Source organism: Saccoglossus kowalevskii, chromosome 19, assembly GCF_978046115.1.
Source record: "Saccoglossus kowalevskii chromosome 19, keSacKowa6.1, whole genome shotgun sequence".
Classification (NCBI taxonomy): domain Eukaryota; kingdom Metazoa; phylum Hemichordata; class Enteropneusta; family Harrimaniidae; genus Saccoglossus; species Saccoglossus kowalevskii.
This window is the reverse complement of record NC_140659.1, coordinates 13,174,481-13,191,322: the sequence shown is the minus strand read 5'-3', so window position 1 is coordinate 13,191,322 and position 16,842 is coordinate 13,174,481. Positions and strand designations below refer to the sequence as shown.

Genomic DNA, 16,842 nt, shown 5'->3' with positions numbered 1-16,842 from the left:
ATTTGGTTGGAAGCAAACATACATGATCTATTCTGTGCAGCTGAGGTTTTTAATTTGTGAAACATAATAAATAAGCCCATTTTCAGATGTATCCTATGGTAACTTATTAGGCCCGCAAAAAAATATTTGTGTTTTTGGTCATCACAGATTTCTTTCTTTGTCAAAATTTTAGAAAAAGCAAAAGAAAAAGGCAATTACTATGAAAAATCAATATCAAAACATGTGATTCATGATAATGTGAAGTATTTATTATTTATGTTCACTTGGATTTTATTTTTGCTAAAGAGATGAATATGTAAATAAAATTCAGTGATAATACTTCTTTCCTATAGATTTTGTATTTGACATTCAACTCATCAAAAACTAGTGAAAAATAAACATCATACAAAAGAACCAAACTGTCTTTTTAAGCAAAAACTAATTCCAGCTAAATAAAAAAATACTGTAAAATACTTTATTTGCACTTAGAATTAATTTTTGCTAAAGGAAAGTTTCAGTGAAAATAAAATCCAGCGAATATACCTTTTTTTATATATTTTATATTCAACTCGTCAAAAATCAGTGAAAACAAATTCTATACAAAACAGCCAAAAAGGTTTTCAGCAAAAATTAATTCCAGCTAAAAAAAAGTATTTCACAGTATATTACAGTAATTTAACATTAAATTGAAAAGAAACATGTGTGCACATCAAATTTGGAAAACAAAGATTTGTTTGAATTATGTTTCAAGTTTACATAATGTTGTGATGAGAAGTTCTCTCAATATGTTTATCGCTGGATTGATGAATCAGTCTGATTCGATGTGTTTATAATAAATGAGTTTGTTGTATTGTTGAGTAAATGATGTCATTGTTATATGTATCTTGGATTCTTCAAAGGAAAAAAAAGAAAGTATTTTCTGATTGCCTGTTGAGGGCGCTTAACACATTCCAATTTAGTTGTTTTTCTAACACATTTGTGTTCTGCATTACAAAATGCACCTTGTTTTCTCAGTAAGGAATCGCAAAAATGCAAGAAAGATTATAATCAAATATACAACGGTACAAGTTGTGTCTGTCACTCTGTATTGAAGTATGTTGTAAGTTATATCTTCAATGTCTTTCTTATGCTACAATGCATGAAAGAGTGAAAACATGCTCTGTATGTGTTTGTGTTGGAATAACAGAAAATTATAGACAAGAGTATCTACTGGAAAGGTGGATAGAACAATTTGCCCCCAATCATCGTTTTTATTTTTTTGTCTTTGATTCTGTTTGTGCCCGCATCACTATTTGGCGCCTGTGCTTGAAAGATGGTAACAGGCAAATTTCTGGCTGTGTGTTTAGTTATATAATATGAGGTTATTACGAGAATACTTCAAAGTATGCACGAAGACAGTACAGCTGGAGTATGTCGAGGTTGATGCGACAGTGTACTGTCTGAGTTCGTACTATTAGGTATCCTCGTAATAACCTTACTATTATACATCTTTACCTTCCAATGATACATCATGGGAATGCCGAAATCCAAAAAGTTAAAAACGGAAACAGCAAAATTCTTTGTGTGGAGTCCGGTCAAACTCTGGTGGCAGCCATGTTTGTTTTTATTATTAGAGGATGCTTGTGTGCGTAAACATTCCATATTTGGAATTCACATTTCCTAATATGGTAGGATGAAAATACCCAGTGCAATATCGCGAAATTACGGCACACTGTAACTTATGGCATAATGGTAACAGATGTATAATACCCCGGGTAATAATAAATATTTAGATGTGGATATGTAGAGTTATTTTAATATAAATCATATTCAGTCATACACTCCATTCAGGCAGGCAGGTATCTTATAAAATATTTATAATCCTAAATATTTATAAACTTAAACAACAGTTGCACATGTGTGAATGCATGTTGTATTGACGTAGTCACTTCAAATGGTTTTTAATTTATGCATGAGTACTAACTGAATAGAAAGAGAGGTGTCTGTCAAGCTAATAGTTTGTTGTTTTCTTGTTTTAGTTTTGTTTAGTTTAGTTTTTTATACTAGTATATCTTCTTTTTTTTTTATTCTGAATGTTTCTAACATGGAATGACAACCATGCTTTATTGTACTTATATCTATGTCCATGTTTAGGAAAGGACTTCAATAAAGACTATTATTATTATTACAAAGATTTGGATTGGTCAATAAGATGGCTTCCAAATGGAAACAGTTGGGTTTATTACAAAGATTTGGATTGGTCAATAAGTTGGCTTCCAAATGGAAACAGTTGGGTTTATAAATTTAAGTATATTTATAAGTATAAACAGTGGCAGTGGTACTGAAAATAATAAAATTATTCTAAGGAGATTTTGTCAATATTTATATGGGTATGAAGGTACTTGTCACTGTTATTAATCATTCTCATAAGTAAACATTTGTTTTAATTCAAACTGCCAGCAAATTTTTATATTGATGATAGTACAGTTTAAATAAAGTTTGAGTAAAATGTTTTTAGGGACACTTGAAAACAATGTCAGCACGTCAAATACCAAAATTAGTTGTTTTTTACTGCTTGTTGTATACTGACCTGGATCGACACCTTGATCAGACGGCATTTACTACAGCGCCCTCATACGGAGTGTTGGGATAATCGTGTGGACTTGTAATCTAGCAAAACTTCACAGGCACGCTTGTTCGGCGGCCAAAATGTATCAGTACGCGTTATTGCACGGATCTTATCACTAATTTCTTCCGTATTATATCAAATTTAAATAATGTGTTATTATTGTTGTGGGTTTTGTTTTCGACGAGATTTAGTTGTAGATTTAGACTGTAGTCTTCATCCGGGTACTCATATCGTCGACCAGGAGTGACACGCCCCCTACAGCACTGTATACAATAATAAAAACTTCAAAAGCGACTTATTATTAATGTTATTTTTTGTACTGTATTATTATTACAGATAAAAGTCGACTACTCAATCTTTCTGCATCAACATCAACTCGCCAAGGACAACTACATCGGGAATTTATTATGTGACTGTTTTCCCGGGAAAACTACACGTGAAAAAAAAATTGCGGACTGTTTTTGTTTCGGTTTTCTTAATTATTCAATAAATCGCCGGAGAACTTCTGGAGGAAATATCAGTTTTTATAGAGTGCCGCTGGGGTCTCACGCGTTGCTAGCATATCGAGTATTCTCTATTCATCAAGCGTGACGTAGGCGGAAGTAGACTCAATGCCACAGAAACCGCAACTAGCTAGCAGTGCTGGCAAGCCTGCCGCTGTGAAGGCAAAAACTAGCTTGGGAGCGGGGCCGCTCAGAACGAAGATGGGCAATGGCGCTAGCGCCTCAAAGTCCGATAATGTCGTCGTCGATGGGCAGACGACGGATATCAATCGATTCAAAACCGTGGTTACGGAGCTACGCAAGGAAATGAAGGAAAAAGACGCAGTGATAGAAAAATACCAACAGGAATTGAAAGCGCGAAGTGTGAGTATCGCCGAAAGGGACAGCGAAATCACGCGTCTCAAAGAAGAAGTTGATAAACTCAAATCTGTTTTGCAAGCTACACACCAGGGAAAAGATGGAGTGCCAGATATCTTATCAACAATACACGAAGAAAGTGGCATGGCCGGTGCAAGTAACAAAGATCGTAACAAAAAACAAGGTGTCTCCGGTGAAAGCGGGTTGCAGAATATTGAACCTGGGCAGCTAGCAGATCTTGAACGGCATCCGAAAGACTTCAGGTGGGTAGGTTGTTATCAGTGCGTGTGTGTACACGTGTTGGTGTTTAAACGTGTCTCTCATTCATCGATGGGTCACCCATGGAAGTACTGAAAGTTGCGTAATTTTGGAGCTGCACCGTGCAGTGGGCAACATGTACGTTACCGATCGTGTTTCAGACCCAACGTACAGTTACGTTGTCTCTAATCTGAGTCGAGTACAGGATATGCATTGTATTGGAAATGGTTCTAGTGTGTATCTCGTTGCCGGGGAAAATAATTTTCCAGTGGCTATATCATACGTGTTTATGTAGGTCAGACTACATAACAAGTGTTATGTTTTTGTACGAAAGCTGTTGACTTTTCATTCTGATTGTATGTCCACGTTAACATTCCGTTGCCAAGCCTCAAGCTAACACGAGCCGGATCAGAGTGTCTTGTTTATTTACTTTAACGCCGTGGGAAACTGTGTTCGTGTACACATGGGCCTCTATTCTTAGCTCTACGGTGTATACTAGTAACCGTAAATGGTCGGTGAAATAGCATGATTCTACGAATCGTGGGCATATTAATTTCGGTAACTGCCCTGGCTATCATTTGTTAAAAACTATGTTTTCCTTGTGGAATTATTTGCTGTTTACGGGTCAGATTTATATAATAGGACAGCTTGTATGCGCTTGTCGATAAATCCCAGTTAACTGTTCATTATTTCAATAACAAAGTGAAGCGCCGATTTAGTATGTCGTCTTTATGAAACTAACAATGGTATCATACTCATGTGACCGAGATTGCTGCCGTGTTGTTTCTATCAATAGCTACTCTACTTCACCCGTCTCGCTTACCTGATGACAGCTTCTTGTCAGGAATTGTTGACATCAGAGCTCCTCATTTAGCTTGTTAAATTCATCCATACTTTACGCTTGTAAACATAACTGACATGACAACCTAGCAACAGTGACTTACTGCTTAAGTAGATTGATATTTTGCCGATATCATTCCAAACCCTTGTGTTTTGTGTTCAGCTTCTTAGACATTTTTGATAGACCGAAAATTTGAGTATTGATTGAAAACTATATGCAAACAGCATGAAATAACTGGAGAAAACAAGTAGGGCAAAAAACACAACTTTCTGGCACATAGCATGTTCCTATGCTATATACTTCGATGAAGGGCATGATTTAACATTGCTGGCGTGCTAAGCATTGTCTAGTGTGACACTTGCCATTATGTAAACTCTTAAAAATCTTTTTCAAAAACTGCTTAAACGAAAAAAATTTTGTTTGCATTAATCAATCAATGCTTAAACCAATTGGGAAATTATTTGAAAATTAATCTTTTATTTCAAGAATGACATGCATGTAAACTAGAAGAGAGAGACATATGTTTTACCTGCCATTTTCCCCGTCATTTCTTTTTTTTTTCTCATTTATCATGGGATTAAATCAAGTCTTCTGTGGTTATAAATTATGTTTATATGTTAGCTCACAGCCATGTAATAGCAAATTTTGTCAATGCCCATTTTTATTTTATTTTGGTAATTATTTCAAATCTTGCACGGTGAAAGTCGCTGCAATTTATTTACGTGTTTGGAAATAGTTGTAAATGTAAGTATGCCAAAAAACATAAAAATCAAACAATAACGTATCTACATCAACTGGTCAGGTTCAGGGTAATTCAAGGTTCAGTCAGTCTGACACGGACTGTGTCTGTCCCGCCCAATTAGTTCTTTTGTATGAATAGCTTGTCATCAGGGTCAAGTAGGTATAAAAGTAGGTTTTTATGCAACCTGTTCTGGTATGGTTATCATATTAATAGTTTTAGTTCAAAGTTTCTATGAATGTTATGTAAAATAAAATCTTTTTTTTTATTTATGGAATTTTTTTTTTTACTTATCATCTCTCTTCATTATTATATTAAAGTAAAAACTTAGCCATTATTATTTTATTAGGCGAAATAGTTGTACACAATAGACAACTTGATAAGTTTTTATTTTCTACTTGTCTGTTTAGTACTTTTGTGACCACAAACCCATTCCCTCTATTTTGATAAATATTTATAAATTTCACAATTGAACTCAAGCAGGAAATTTTTATTGGCTGATGGAACAATGTTAGAACCTTTTAAAATGATGTCATTGTGCACTGCTCTCATTAATTGGATGGAAGGAAGGATTTATGAATATGTATAAAAAACAAGGTAATGGGTTTGTGATCGCAATAGTATTATTATAATCATTTCATGGAAACATATGAACTGATTTTATGGAAATTTATACAATATTCTGGGAGATCTTCGTGCTTCATCCAAATCCAAAAAATATGCTTGTTAGTCTTTGTAGGTTTTCATCACTCATTTGTCAATTTAATGCCATGCCATTGCCAAACCTTTATGATTGGTCAAATGTCAATTTAATGCCATGCCATTGCCAAACCTTTATGATTGGTCAAATGTCAATTTAATGCCATGCCATTGCCAAACCTTTATGATTGGTCAAATGTCAATTTAATGCCATGCCATTGCCAAACCTTTATGATTGGTCAAATGTCAATTTAATGCCATGCCATTGCCAAACCTTTATGATTGGTCAAATGTCAATTTAATGCCATGCCATTGCCAAACCTTTATGATTGGTCAAATGTCAATTTAATGCCATGCCATTGCCAAACCTTTATGATTGGTCAAATGTCAAATTGTTTTTTCAAATCATCATTTGAAATTTACAAAGCACAATTTATTATATAAAAAAACAGACATGCTTTTATGAAAGGGATTATGGTATACTGTTGCAAAAATGCGAGAGAAACTCCTGATAAAATAGGATGCAATGCTCATGTATGTTTTCATGGAAACCAATAGTAACCCTAGCTGCAGTGATTTTTTGACTCCCGTGTGCGAAGCACAAAAGGGAGTCTTTGCAGTTACCCTGTCTGTATGTCTGTATGTCTGTATGTATGTATGTATGTATGTATGTATGTATGTATGTATGTATGTATGTATGTATGTATGTTTGTCACTTTTTTTGTTCCACCGTTATCTCAAGAACCACTAATCAAATTATGGTGAAACTTGGTACATAGATGCTCTGGGATAATGCACAGAGCTGATTAGGTTTTGGTAAAAATCTATGAATATTAATTACCTAATTTGCATGATAATTAGCTGATTTTTAGCTGTTCCAAGACTGTTCCACTGATATCTGAAGAACCACTTATTGGATTTTGATGAAACTTGGCACATGGATGCTCTGAACTAGTGCGCAGATTTGATTAGTTTCGGGTAAAAATCAATGAATATTAATTACCTAATTTGCATGATAATTAACTGATTTTAAGCTGTTCTACGACTGTTCCACTGATTTTTGAAGAACCACTCATTGGATTTCAATGAAACTTGGCACATGGATGCTCTGAACTAATACGCAGATTTGATTAGTTTTGGGTAAAAATCTGTTAATATTATTAATTACCTAATTTACATAATGTTTAATCAAGTTTCGACTTTTCCACTGATATCTCAAGTACTAATCATAACATTTCAATAAAACTTGGTACATAGATGTCATATGACACTGCACAACCCTGATAGTTTTTAGGGTAATATCAGTACATATTAATTACCTAATTTGCATAATTAATTAATTTTCAGGTTTTGATATTTTGAGTAATAATGATCACGTTTCAATGAAACTTGGTACATAGTTACTTGAGGACTGTGCAGAGACCTAATTAGTTTTGGGTAAATATTTGTGCATATTAATCACCTTATTAGCATAATTAGTTAATTTTCAGCTTTTCACCTGATATCTCAAGTACTAATCATCACATTTCAATGAGACTTGCGACATAGATATTCTAGGACTATGCAGAGACCTGATTAATTTTGGGATAAATAATTGTGCCTATTAATTACCTAATTTGCATAATTAGTTAATTTTTTGCTGTTCTATGGCTGTTGCACTGATGTCTAAAAACCACTCATTGGATTTCAACGAAACTTTTCAAGAGTACCTGTCACATTTCAATGAACCTAGGACTATACATCATATTAGTTTTTGGTAAATATTTATGCTTCTTAATCACCTAATTAACATAATTAATTAATACTGTATATCTCAAGTATTGATCATCACATTTGAATAAAACTTGATACATAAATGGTCTAGGACAATAGACAGCCTGATTAATTTTGGGTTAAAATCTGTTCATATTAATTCTCTAATTAGCATAATAATTAATATTTTTTTGGTTCTAATCACATTTCAATGAAACTTGGTACATTGTGCAGACCTTATTAGTTTTACACTTAAATCTGTTAGTTACCTTATTTGCATAATTAATTTTCTGCGTTTCCATCAACATCTCAAGTTCAATTTTGAATTAATTTTTAATGTGTCTCCAATACTCTCAGCACACAGGAGTTATTTCTAAGCTTTCTTTGATTAATTTCTGAATATGAAAAACATGAACTTGATAGTAGAAATCTTGAGAGTGACATCTCCTAGGTGATGAAAATGCATTTCTTTTCCCCCATCAGTAAATTATGAAAATCGTTGCAAGGACACACAGACAATTTGTGATGTTTGAAAGTTGTATCCTGCTATATATGTGGCAAAATAAACCTTGTAGAAACTGGATTCATGTTCTTGTAATCACCATGGCAACAACTCTGGATTTATGTTCCAATATATCATATATAAAAATATTATATTCAAATCCGTCTTTCTAATCTTTGTCCAGTGCACATTCATATTTTTTAAAACATAAGCTCTCAAAAATTAATTCAATATATTTTTTAATATTCTTTGGATTCTGTCTTAAATTAATCTGTTCTATATGTAATATATGGCGTTTGAAAATAACTATTTTTCTTATTTCGTTTCCACAACGGTTTTTATCTACGTAGACTTGTATTGTGCGTAATGTTGAGTTTTCCGGCACTATGTATGGAATTATCGATTGAGGAAACATTTAATAGAGGTTTAATACTTCTACCAGTCACATCTGATTAGAGTTGAAATTTCACATCATTGCACACACAAAATAGTCATCAAATTGCTTACAGGCAGTAACAGAGAAAGTAACCATAGCAACCTACCTTGGCTCTTACTTTTTCTGTCAACTTTCTTTATATATATGATAGTTGTGTTGTGGATATTAACCCATATGAAAGCATAGTTTAAAGTGTTGCTGTAAGATCATTGCAAGACTTTTTTCATTGTTGTGCCTGACATCTGTTTAAAATGGTATGTATGGTGACAAGTTTCCATTGCCATGGCTACCAGTACACTGCATGATCAATCTACAATTCAGCACTACAACGTCATAAAGTAGAAATAATTTTTAACAGCAATCCTAATTAGTAGATAATAAATGAATATTTCCTCTGTTTATTCATATTTTTAATGAATGTTTATGTTTCTTGCAATGCCATCCTCGGTTGAAGAAAATTGACTGTAGTACTGTATAGATATAATTTGATTTGAAGAGGATTGTGCTTGAAAAAAAAATGATTTGCAGACGTTGAACATGTTGGATGAATGTGTGTCTTTTTAAGATAGGAATGAAATAATGCTGACAATAAGTCAATCCAATCCTACTCAGTTTGTCGTGTGGTTGTCTTGGCAACCATCAAAGCAGAAATGAGACCATGTCACTGTGTTGCTAGAAGAGTATTAAAATATTGTCTTGCTTTTTGTGTTTCATTTTCTTGTGATGTAATTGTGTCAAAATTGGTGATATTTTTCACCAAATTGAAAGTGAGAAAAGGAAATAAGGATCCTTGCATAAATAAGTGTCCTCCATATGTAAATTGTTTCGTTCCCCCTAGGGCCAGATTACTACAGCTATTAACTGTCTCTTACACTGTATTTGCATATCACTATGACAACAGATAAACCAAAACATGCAGATTTTCAAAGATCTCTGATTGAATGCTTTTTGCAGAACTTGTTTCCTTGGTGTAATCTTTTTTTCCCCTTCGGCATTACACATGCATAGTACATTGTTTTGTCTGTTTGACAACACGCAGACATAGAGCGACCTGATCTAACATTGGGGTTAAGTCTTCAATAAAGAAGTATTCATTTTTTAAGATCCAAGAGTCACTAGATCTCAAATGCGGTTTTCTTATTGAGACCTGGTGAGAAGGCTTGATAATAATTAAAATAATATCTTTTTATTGTATTCATTCAAAATGTACATTCTTATTTAGAATTGACTCCAGTCACACATTATACTGAAATACCTGAGGGAAAATATAATAATGAAATAGTAACACCCCAAAATACTTCATTTCAGCTATAATTTTTTTTGCTGAAAAGACTTTTTGAGTGTTTTTCAGAGAAAATAGCAAAAATTAAGTCCAAATAATTACAGTAAATCAGGGCAGAAAAATACAAAAAAATTATTATTCTAAAAATAATTTTAAAGGACAGACTGACTATTTTGACCAACACATGAATTCAGAAAGTATAATATCGAGTACTAATAAAGTCTGTGTTAAGCTCTGGTTACTATGACTACTAATCTCTGTTTCGGGAATGTTGATCCTTTGCTCCGCCATGTGCTTTCATAGCCTCTACAGGGTTTATGATTCGTTATAACAAAAAAGGCATCATATTTTCTACTTCATTCAAATGAAATCCGTAGAATTTTGTGTATGGGTAAATTGATATTTTAATATTCAGATTTTCCCTAATAGTGTTTGTTTCAAGTGGTATTACTATGCCTTACCTAAGGTGATTGCTTATTCATGAAGATGTTGATTCGAATAAACAAACGAGTGACAAAAACATCTAGAGATATTGTTCTTGAGAGAAAAAAAGAACTGACGATGAGGCTCTGCAATCTGCATTTTTTTAATTTGCTTTGGTATCGTTTTATAACAATAGACCATTTTCTGTTCACTGCGAGAATCACGCGTTAGGCGTGAAATCGAACGTAAAAACAGGACAAACAAAGGTCATAGCGTCGTAGTCGCGTCAAACATCGCGTAGGATTCGACAAACGCGAAAGTATTTCGGGGAGATTTCCATGCTTAATAATTTGCTGTCCACATTTGATGATAGGCAATTTCGATTAAGTAAGGGTATTCGAAAGCAATATTCCTCTGTCGAAGATCGGCCGGTCAATGTAAGCTACGAAATAAAGAAATTCTAGTTCAAAATCAAATCGTTCGATTTTTGCGGCAGACGTTCGACGCGCGTCTTTCATGCATCTCGCGAGATCTCGCAAATGTACGGAAAATCACCTATTGAACTAACATGTATGCCCTACTATTTACTGCACCGAGTAATCATAGTTAAAATTACTGAATAGCTTTGTATAATTATAATAAATTTAGGCATTCCTTAGCCTGTGCTAACCTCTGTTACCTCTCATGTGCGAATTCAATGTACCGGTAAATGTAAACATATTAATTATTATAACTTTATTACACGACTAAAAACCTTCAGAGGGTTTTTGTATGGTAAGGAACATAAATACAATGAAAATAAAAACATACAATATATTATACATTAATATATTTCTCCCTTTTATCAAATAAGATTAATTTTACATTGCAATATTTGAAATAAAAGTTAAAATAATTAAAGTAGTTAAATCGTAGCTAGTAGAATGGGAAAATGAATATTAATTAGCTCATGAATATTAATTAACGACGGCACTCAAATCAGGATGGGCAGAACCTTGCATATATGAGATTAGCTTAAATCTTAGCCTCTACTTTGTGTAGTATGAACACAACTAATAGAGACAGTGAGGCATTAAGATAATTTAACAATTAGGGCCTTGGTAACAATTTTAAGATAATAAACTACCAACAATCCACAACGACATAAAAAAAAAGATTTATTTCTAAAATTGGTGCTGCACACCTTTTTAGGTGTAGGTACAAAAGTGGGTTTTTATTGCAACCTGTTCTAGGAAGGTCAAAGTTCACATGGCAGTGAGACTATCCGAATGAGATGCTTAGGTTATGCAAATTAACATACATACGTGCTCTATTAGAAATGCCTGTAAGCTGTATTTAAAATATTAACATAAATGGTTGAGCATGAGTTTGGTGATCATGCCGCTTGGGACTGCTGAGTATGAAGTTAATGAGAAAAAAGATAATGTCTTCCTCGTTATAGTAAAAATGTTTTCTGTCATTGTACGGCTTTGTTCGGTTTATCTGGTTATATGCTTAATTTTTTTTTATTGTTATTTACTTCTTTTGTGATGCTGTCATGTAAGACAAAGCATGTACCATGTTATATTGGTTGTCGCTAAAAATCAATGATTTGTGCTTGTATAGTGTCATTAAATATCCTAGACTAGGTGATGTCAAACCATTAAACCCCCATACATGGGTCAAGGGTCAATTATGATCAATCGGCTATATATGGTGATTTTGTGTTTTCATATATACACAATGTAGCCTATTGATCATAATTGACCTTCGACCCATGTATGTCAAAAGTTAATTGAAAGATGTAGACTGCATTCTTGGGGGCAGAGCAATGTCAAAGAGCATTCTACATTAAGACGTACACAACTATACCATGTATTTCTATGGGTTCTGTGCGGGCTGCTGTGGAACGCTGATCAAAGAGCCGGTGAAAGCTAAAGTCAAGGAAACCGCACAAACTCACTTTTGAAGTAATCCTGAACAAGCAAGTTTATGTTGTACATGTAGAGGTAATCTTGTTACACTGTTCAGGGAAGTCTTAACAACCATCCCACAGTACAGTTTTCTGATACTTTTGTGATACAGTAGATGCTATTCGGTGAAAATGCCTGGTTGTACATCCCCACCCCCCACCCCACCCGAGAATATCCATCATGAATGATATAAGAGTCTGGCATCAGGTGGACTGTTATTATGGCAAGGTTAAATTTGCTAATTTGATTCCTGTACTCTGTATATCGTGTTTGGATCTTGTTTCGTTCACCACTTGTGGAATAATTAAGATGGTTGCTCTTAGTATAGTAGGCATGGAAACAAAATATTCATTTTTCTTGTAATCAGATGTACCTATTAAAATTAAAAACAATTTTTTAGTCAAATTAAAAAAAAAAAAAATTTATGCTAATTATTGCCAAGAATAAATTGTCTAGAAACTTGTCCTTTTTTTTCTGAGCTTTATCTTTCCAAATAGACTTACAAAATCTAGCAATACAAGATTTTGTAGACAACTCACATAAGCTGTCTGGGAACTAATACTGTGCTCTGTAGCACATGTGTTTATGTTATTAAAAGAATTGTTCAGAATATCTAATGATTCAGTTTGTAATAAAAGCAAATGTTGAATTATATGAGCTTTTATTGCAGATGCGCTTCTAATAAAGCAAATACAGTACTTGTGGATGCAAGCACACTTTGCCGTTATTATACTACCCAGTCTGTAGTCCTATAGGAATAAACACAGTGATGTGTCATGTACATTTCAGTTTACTTTACAAGGATTTAATCAGATTATTATAATCCAATTATTGTCATAAACTACATAGATATTTTATAATTACAACATTTTGAAAGCAGTGATTGATACGAAATACAAAAACTAACATTCTGTGTGAATTTGCCGCCATCTTTTGAATGCCAGATTTGAGTGTGAATATACGACTTAAACACATCAATTGCCGCTAGTTTTTGAATGCCAGATTTCAATGCATTATGAGACAACACATAGTTTAGAAATTTTCTAGTGAGACAAGTGGGATGAATTTTAGATAAAAGTTTTTGGAATGACTGTATAAGATTTGTGGCTAAACTGCCAAACAAGGACACACAGACCTAACTTCACTAGGGATTAAATTACAGACTCCTCTTATTAAATTTGAATAAGTCTGATTATTATACATCTGACAGCATGAATGCCATACAGACGTGTTCAAAAGTGTTATGGATGTGTTTACATTACTTCCTTATTTGAGAAATGTGTGTCACATTTATGTCACAATCGAACACTTTTATCTGCCGTAACACAGCGGGAATAGAATCCTGTCATAACGTAAAAATTTTTCATTTTATTTTACGCTGTTATCTAATTAAATTATTATTACACGTAGGAAAAAGATTTATAATAATAAGATTATCCTGAGAATACCACAAAGTATGAACTCAGGCAGTCTGGGTGAGCGAATGCTAGTCGATGGGATCAGGCAGTAGGTCACCATACTGCCTATGTGTACGCACATACTTGCCATCACTCTCGAAATAACCTTATAATATTTGTTGAGCATGTTTAATCATTTTGTTGGATAATACAAAAGTATGATATGAACAAATCGTAAAAATATTCCAACCAAAAAATGATGGCTCTGAAAGGGTTGGAATCAAAAACCATTTCATTGGCATTAAATTCTCTTGATAATGAAATAGTTTCAAATATTGACAAATCAACAGATAACTATCATAGCCTGGCTCCATCATTACATTAAAAAATAGTCAAAACTAGAATGTAACTTAATTCATTAATTAACTGATCATTAATTAATTAATTAACTAATTAACTGATTTCCAGGTGGTTATCATGTGACAATACCATAATCTTTGATAAATGTGGGCCATTGTTAATGTGTACCTCCTGCGCATATGCAATCAATGTTTTAAGTTCATGGTAGAGTATTTAACACAGGTTAAAGCTCTACAGACATACTACATCAGTGGAAAGAAATGAGTCAGCAGACAATGTGTTGAGTCAACTTTTTAACCAAATAGTATTTCTATTGCTGTGTTCACATTCAGGCATGGCTGAAGACGTATGCACAGTATACGAGAGTAGACCATGTTGATCTCTTGAATTAGTCACAATTACATGTTTGAATTTGAATTTGAATTTGAATGAATGCTGAGAACCATTATATACAAATACTCATAAACATGTTATCAACTAAGGTACAGGTTTCTGTCATGCACTGTACAATGTACAGGTAATTCAAAGATATCCCAAGTTATTCACATAATCAATGGTATTATAAATTTCCATTTATGTAAAAACAGGGACCAGGAAAAGTAATCATCAGCCACTGTGTTATTATGGTGTTGCTATATGTTACCTGAAGTACTCTGCAAAACAGCATGTATCAATGCTATGTACTAAGTTACTGTCAGTGTACATAGATAAAATTGTGTTTTGATTTAGCCTGATAGTATCTTATCTGTGAATTTTATCAAAAGTCACATCGCTTTTGAATCAAATCTCCTTTTATATTATATACAAGTTTAAACCCCATTAACCCCTGCACGAACAACTGTTGTCATGGTAACAATAATTTAACATCATGTGACATGTATGTATATATAACACAATGTGTTATGACAAATCTGGATATACATGCAATTGTTGATAGAATCCTCTAATTAGAGCCGGTCTAATATAATCAAAGGGGAAGAAACCCAGCTATGTGACCTCTACAGACATAGTGGTAAATTGTGGTAAAGTGAATTTCAGGCATGTATCGGTAAAACTTGTGTTGATCGATCAGGATTAAGGTTACCTGACAATTCGTATTGCTATGCGAGTTTGATTTAAAAATCTGTGCATATTAATTATCTAATAATAATTATTTTTTCAGCTTTCCCATCAATATCCCAACTTTGCCTTTCAATGGAACACTTGGTATATATGGACCCGAAAACAATTTAAACTAAGCTTCTTAGTTTAGGAATGAATCCTGTGCATACTAATTACAAAATTTGCATAACAATTAACCAACTTTCTGCTTTTCCATCAATATCTCAAAAATTAATCATTGCATTTTATTGAAACTTGGTAAATTGTTGCCCAGGAAAAATGAACATAACGGTACCTTCTTACTTTTGGGATTGAAATCTCTTCATACTAATTTTATATCTACATGTAATTTACTTAATGAATAACCAATTTTCAGATTTTTCATTGGTATCTTCTAGAACCTAATCATGCATTTCAATAAAACTACATTTTTGTACCCAGGAGCAATGTACAATACATACATACCTTCTCAGTTTGGGATTGAAACCGGTACATACACGTACTAATTTCTTAACAATTATCAAATTTCCAGCTTTTCCAGTGGTAATCTCGAAGCTATTTTTGCATTTCTATAAAATATTGGTACATAGGTGAATGCAAAAAATCTGATTAGTTTTGGACTGGGATTCTTGCATACTAATTACCTATCTACCATAATCCAATTTTCAGCTTGTCCATCAATATTTCTAGAACCAATCATTGCTTATCAATGAAACTTAGTACATAGATGCCTCATTAATCTCTCACTAGGTTTGGGTTATGATAAACCGATGTGAAGATTTCAGAATATAACTAGAATTCTAAATACACATTTTCAAGATTTGTTATTATCCTAGCCATTGTATATACATGTAATAGAAAACTATTATCACCATGGAAACTAACTAATTTTTTGAAATATTTTTCAACAATATTATGATTCATATTAGTAATAACATATGAAGTCAAAAAGTGAAATTTTAAAATACAAAAAAATAATTTCCATAATATTTTAAACTCTCATTTCTTAAAAAATGGCCCGGTGACCCCAATTTTGTTTCGATTTGCAGTATGTCCTAATGGCATGAACCCATAATAATGAAAAGTAAAAAGAAAATTAAACAATCTTCAATTCAGTCAAACCTTCTTAACATGACATGCACACAAAAATGAGCCGATAATTTGTCAGTAAAGTCCCAATAATGAATGCTTACATATGCTGCAAGAAGCCATTACTGATTCTAATCCCCTGTCTTCACCATCTTTGTTTAGTTTCCATAGCAACTATAAGCTAAGTACTGTCTGACATTTTACTTTGTGCTAACTGATTCAATTTGTATGGTTTCTATGATAAATACTTCAAAGCAGTCTATGTCAATTTTTTCTCATTCAGGCTTTCCCAATGTGTACGTCAACAACTCAAACGTTTACACAGGTTCATATTCTAGCCTGCTTGTATATCTGCTGTAGTATATTTTTATTTTATTTCATACCTTCACTTTCACACAAATATTTTAAAAAGGTAAAACATTCAGGGTATTTTTTACGGTTGTTTGTAACTTACCGTCCTGTACTGCAGTCATCACAAATCTTGATTTTGTTAATCGTTGGTGCTGTAATTGGAAAGTGCCTTGTACAAAATAGATTACCCATGCAATAGAATCATCATTCATT

The 16,842-nt window shown here is 33.2% G+C and overlaps 1 protein-coding gene across 1 annotated transcript in view; it reads left to right on the top strand.

The window, feature by feature from the left end:
- Positions 1-16,842, top strand: part of LOC100374103 (cGMP-dependent protein kinase 1-like) — a 149,538-nt gene that overhangs the window by 57,974 nt on the left and 74,722 nt on the right. Inside the window, exon 3 of the mRNA XM_085494121.1 lies at positions 2,924-3,710. Coding sequence (XP_085350247.1) covers positions 3,199-3,710 — 512 coding nt within the window. The 5' untranslated portion in view covers positions 2,924-3,198. The remainder of the gene's footprint in view (positions 1-2,923; positions 3,711-16,842) is intronic.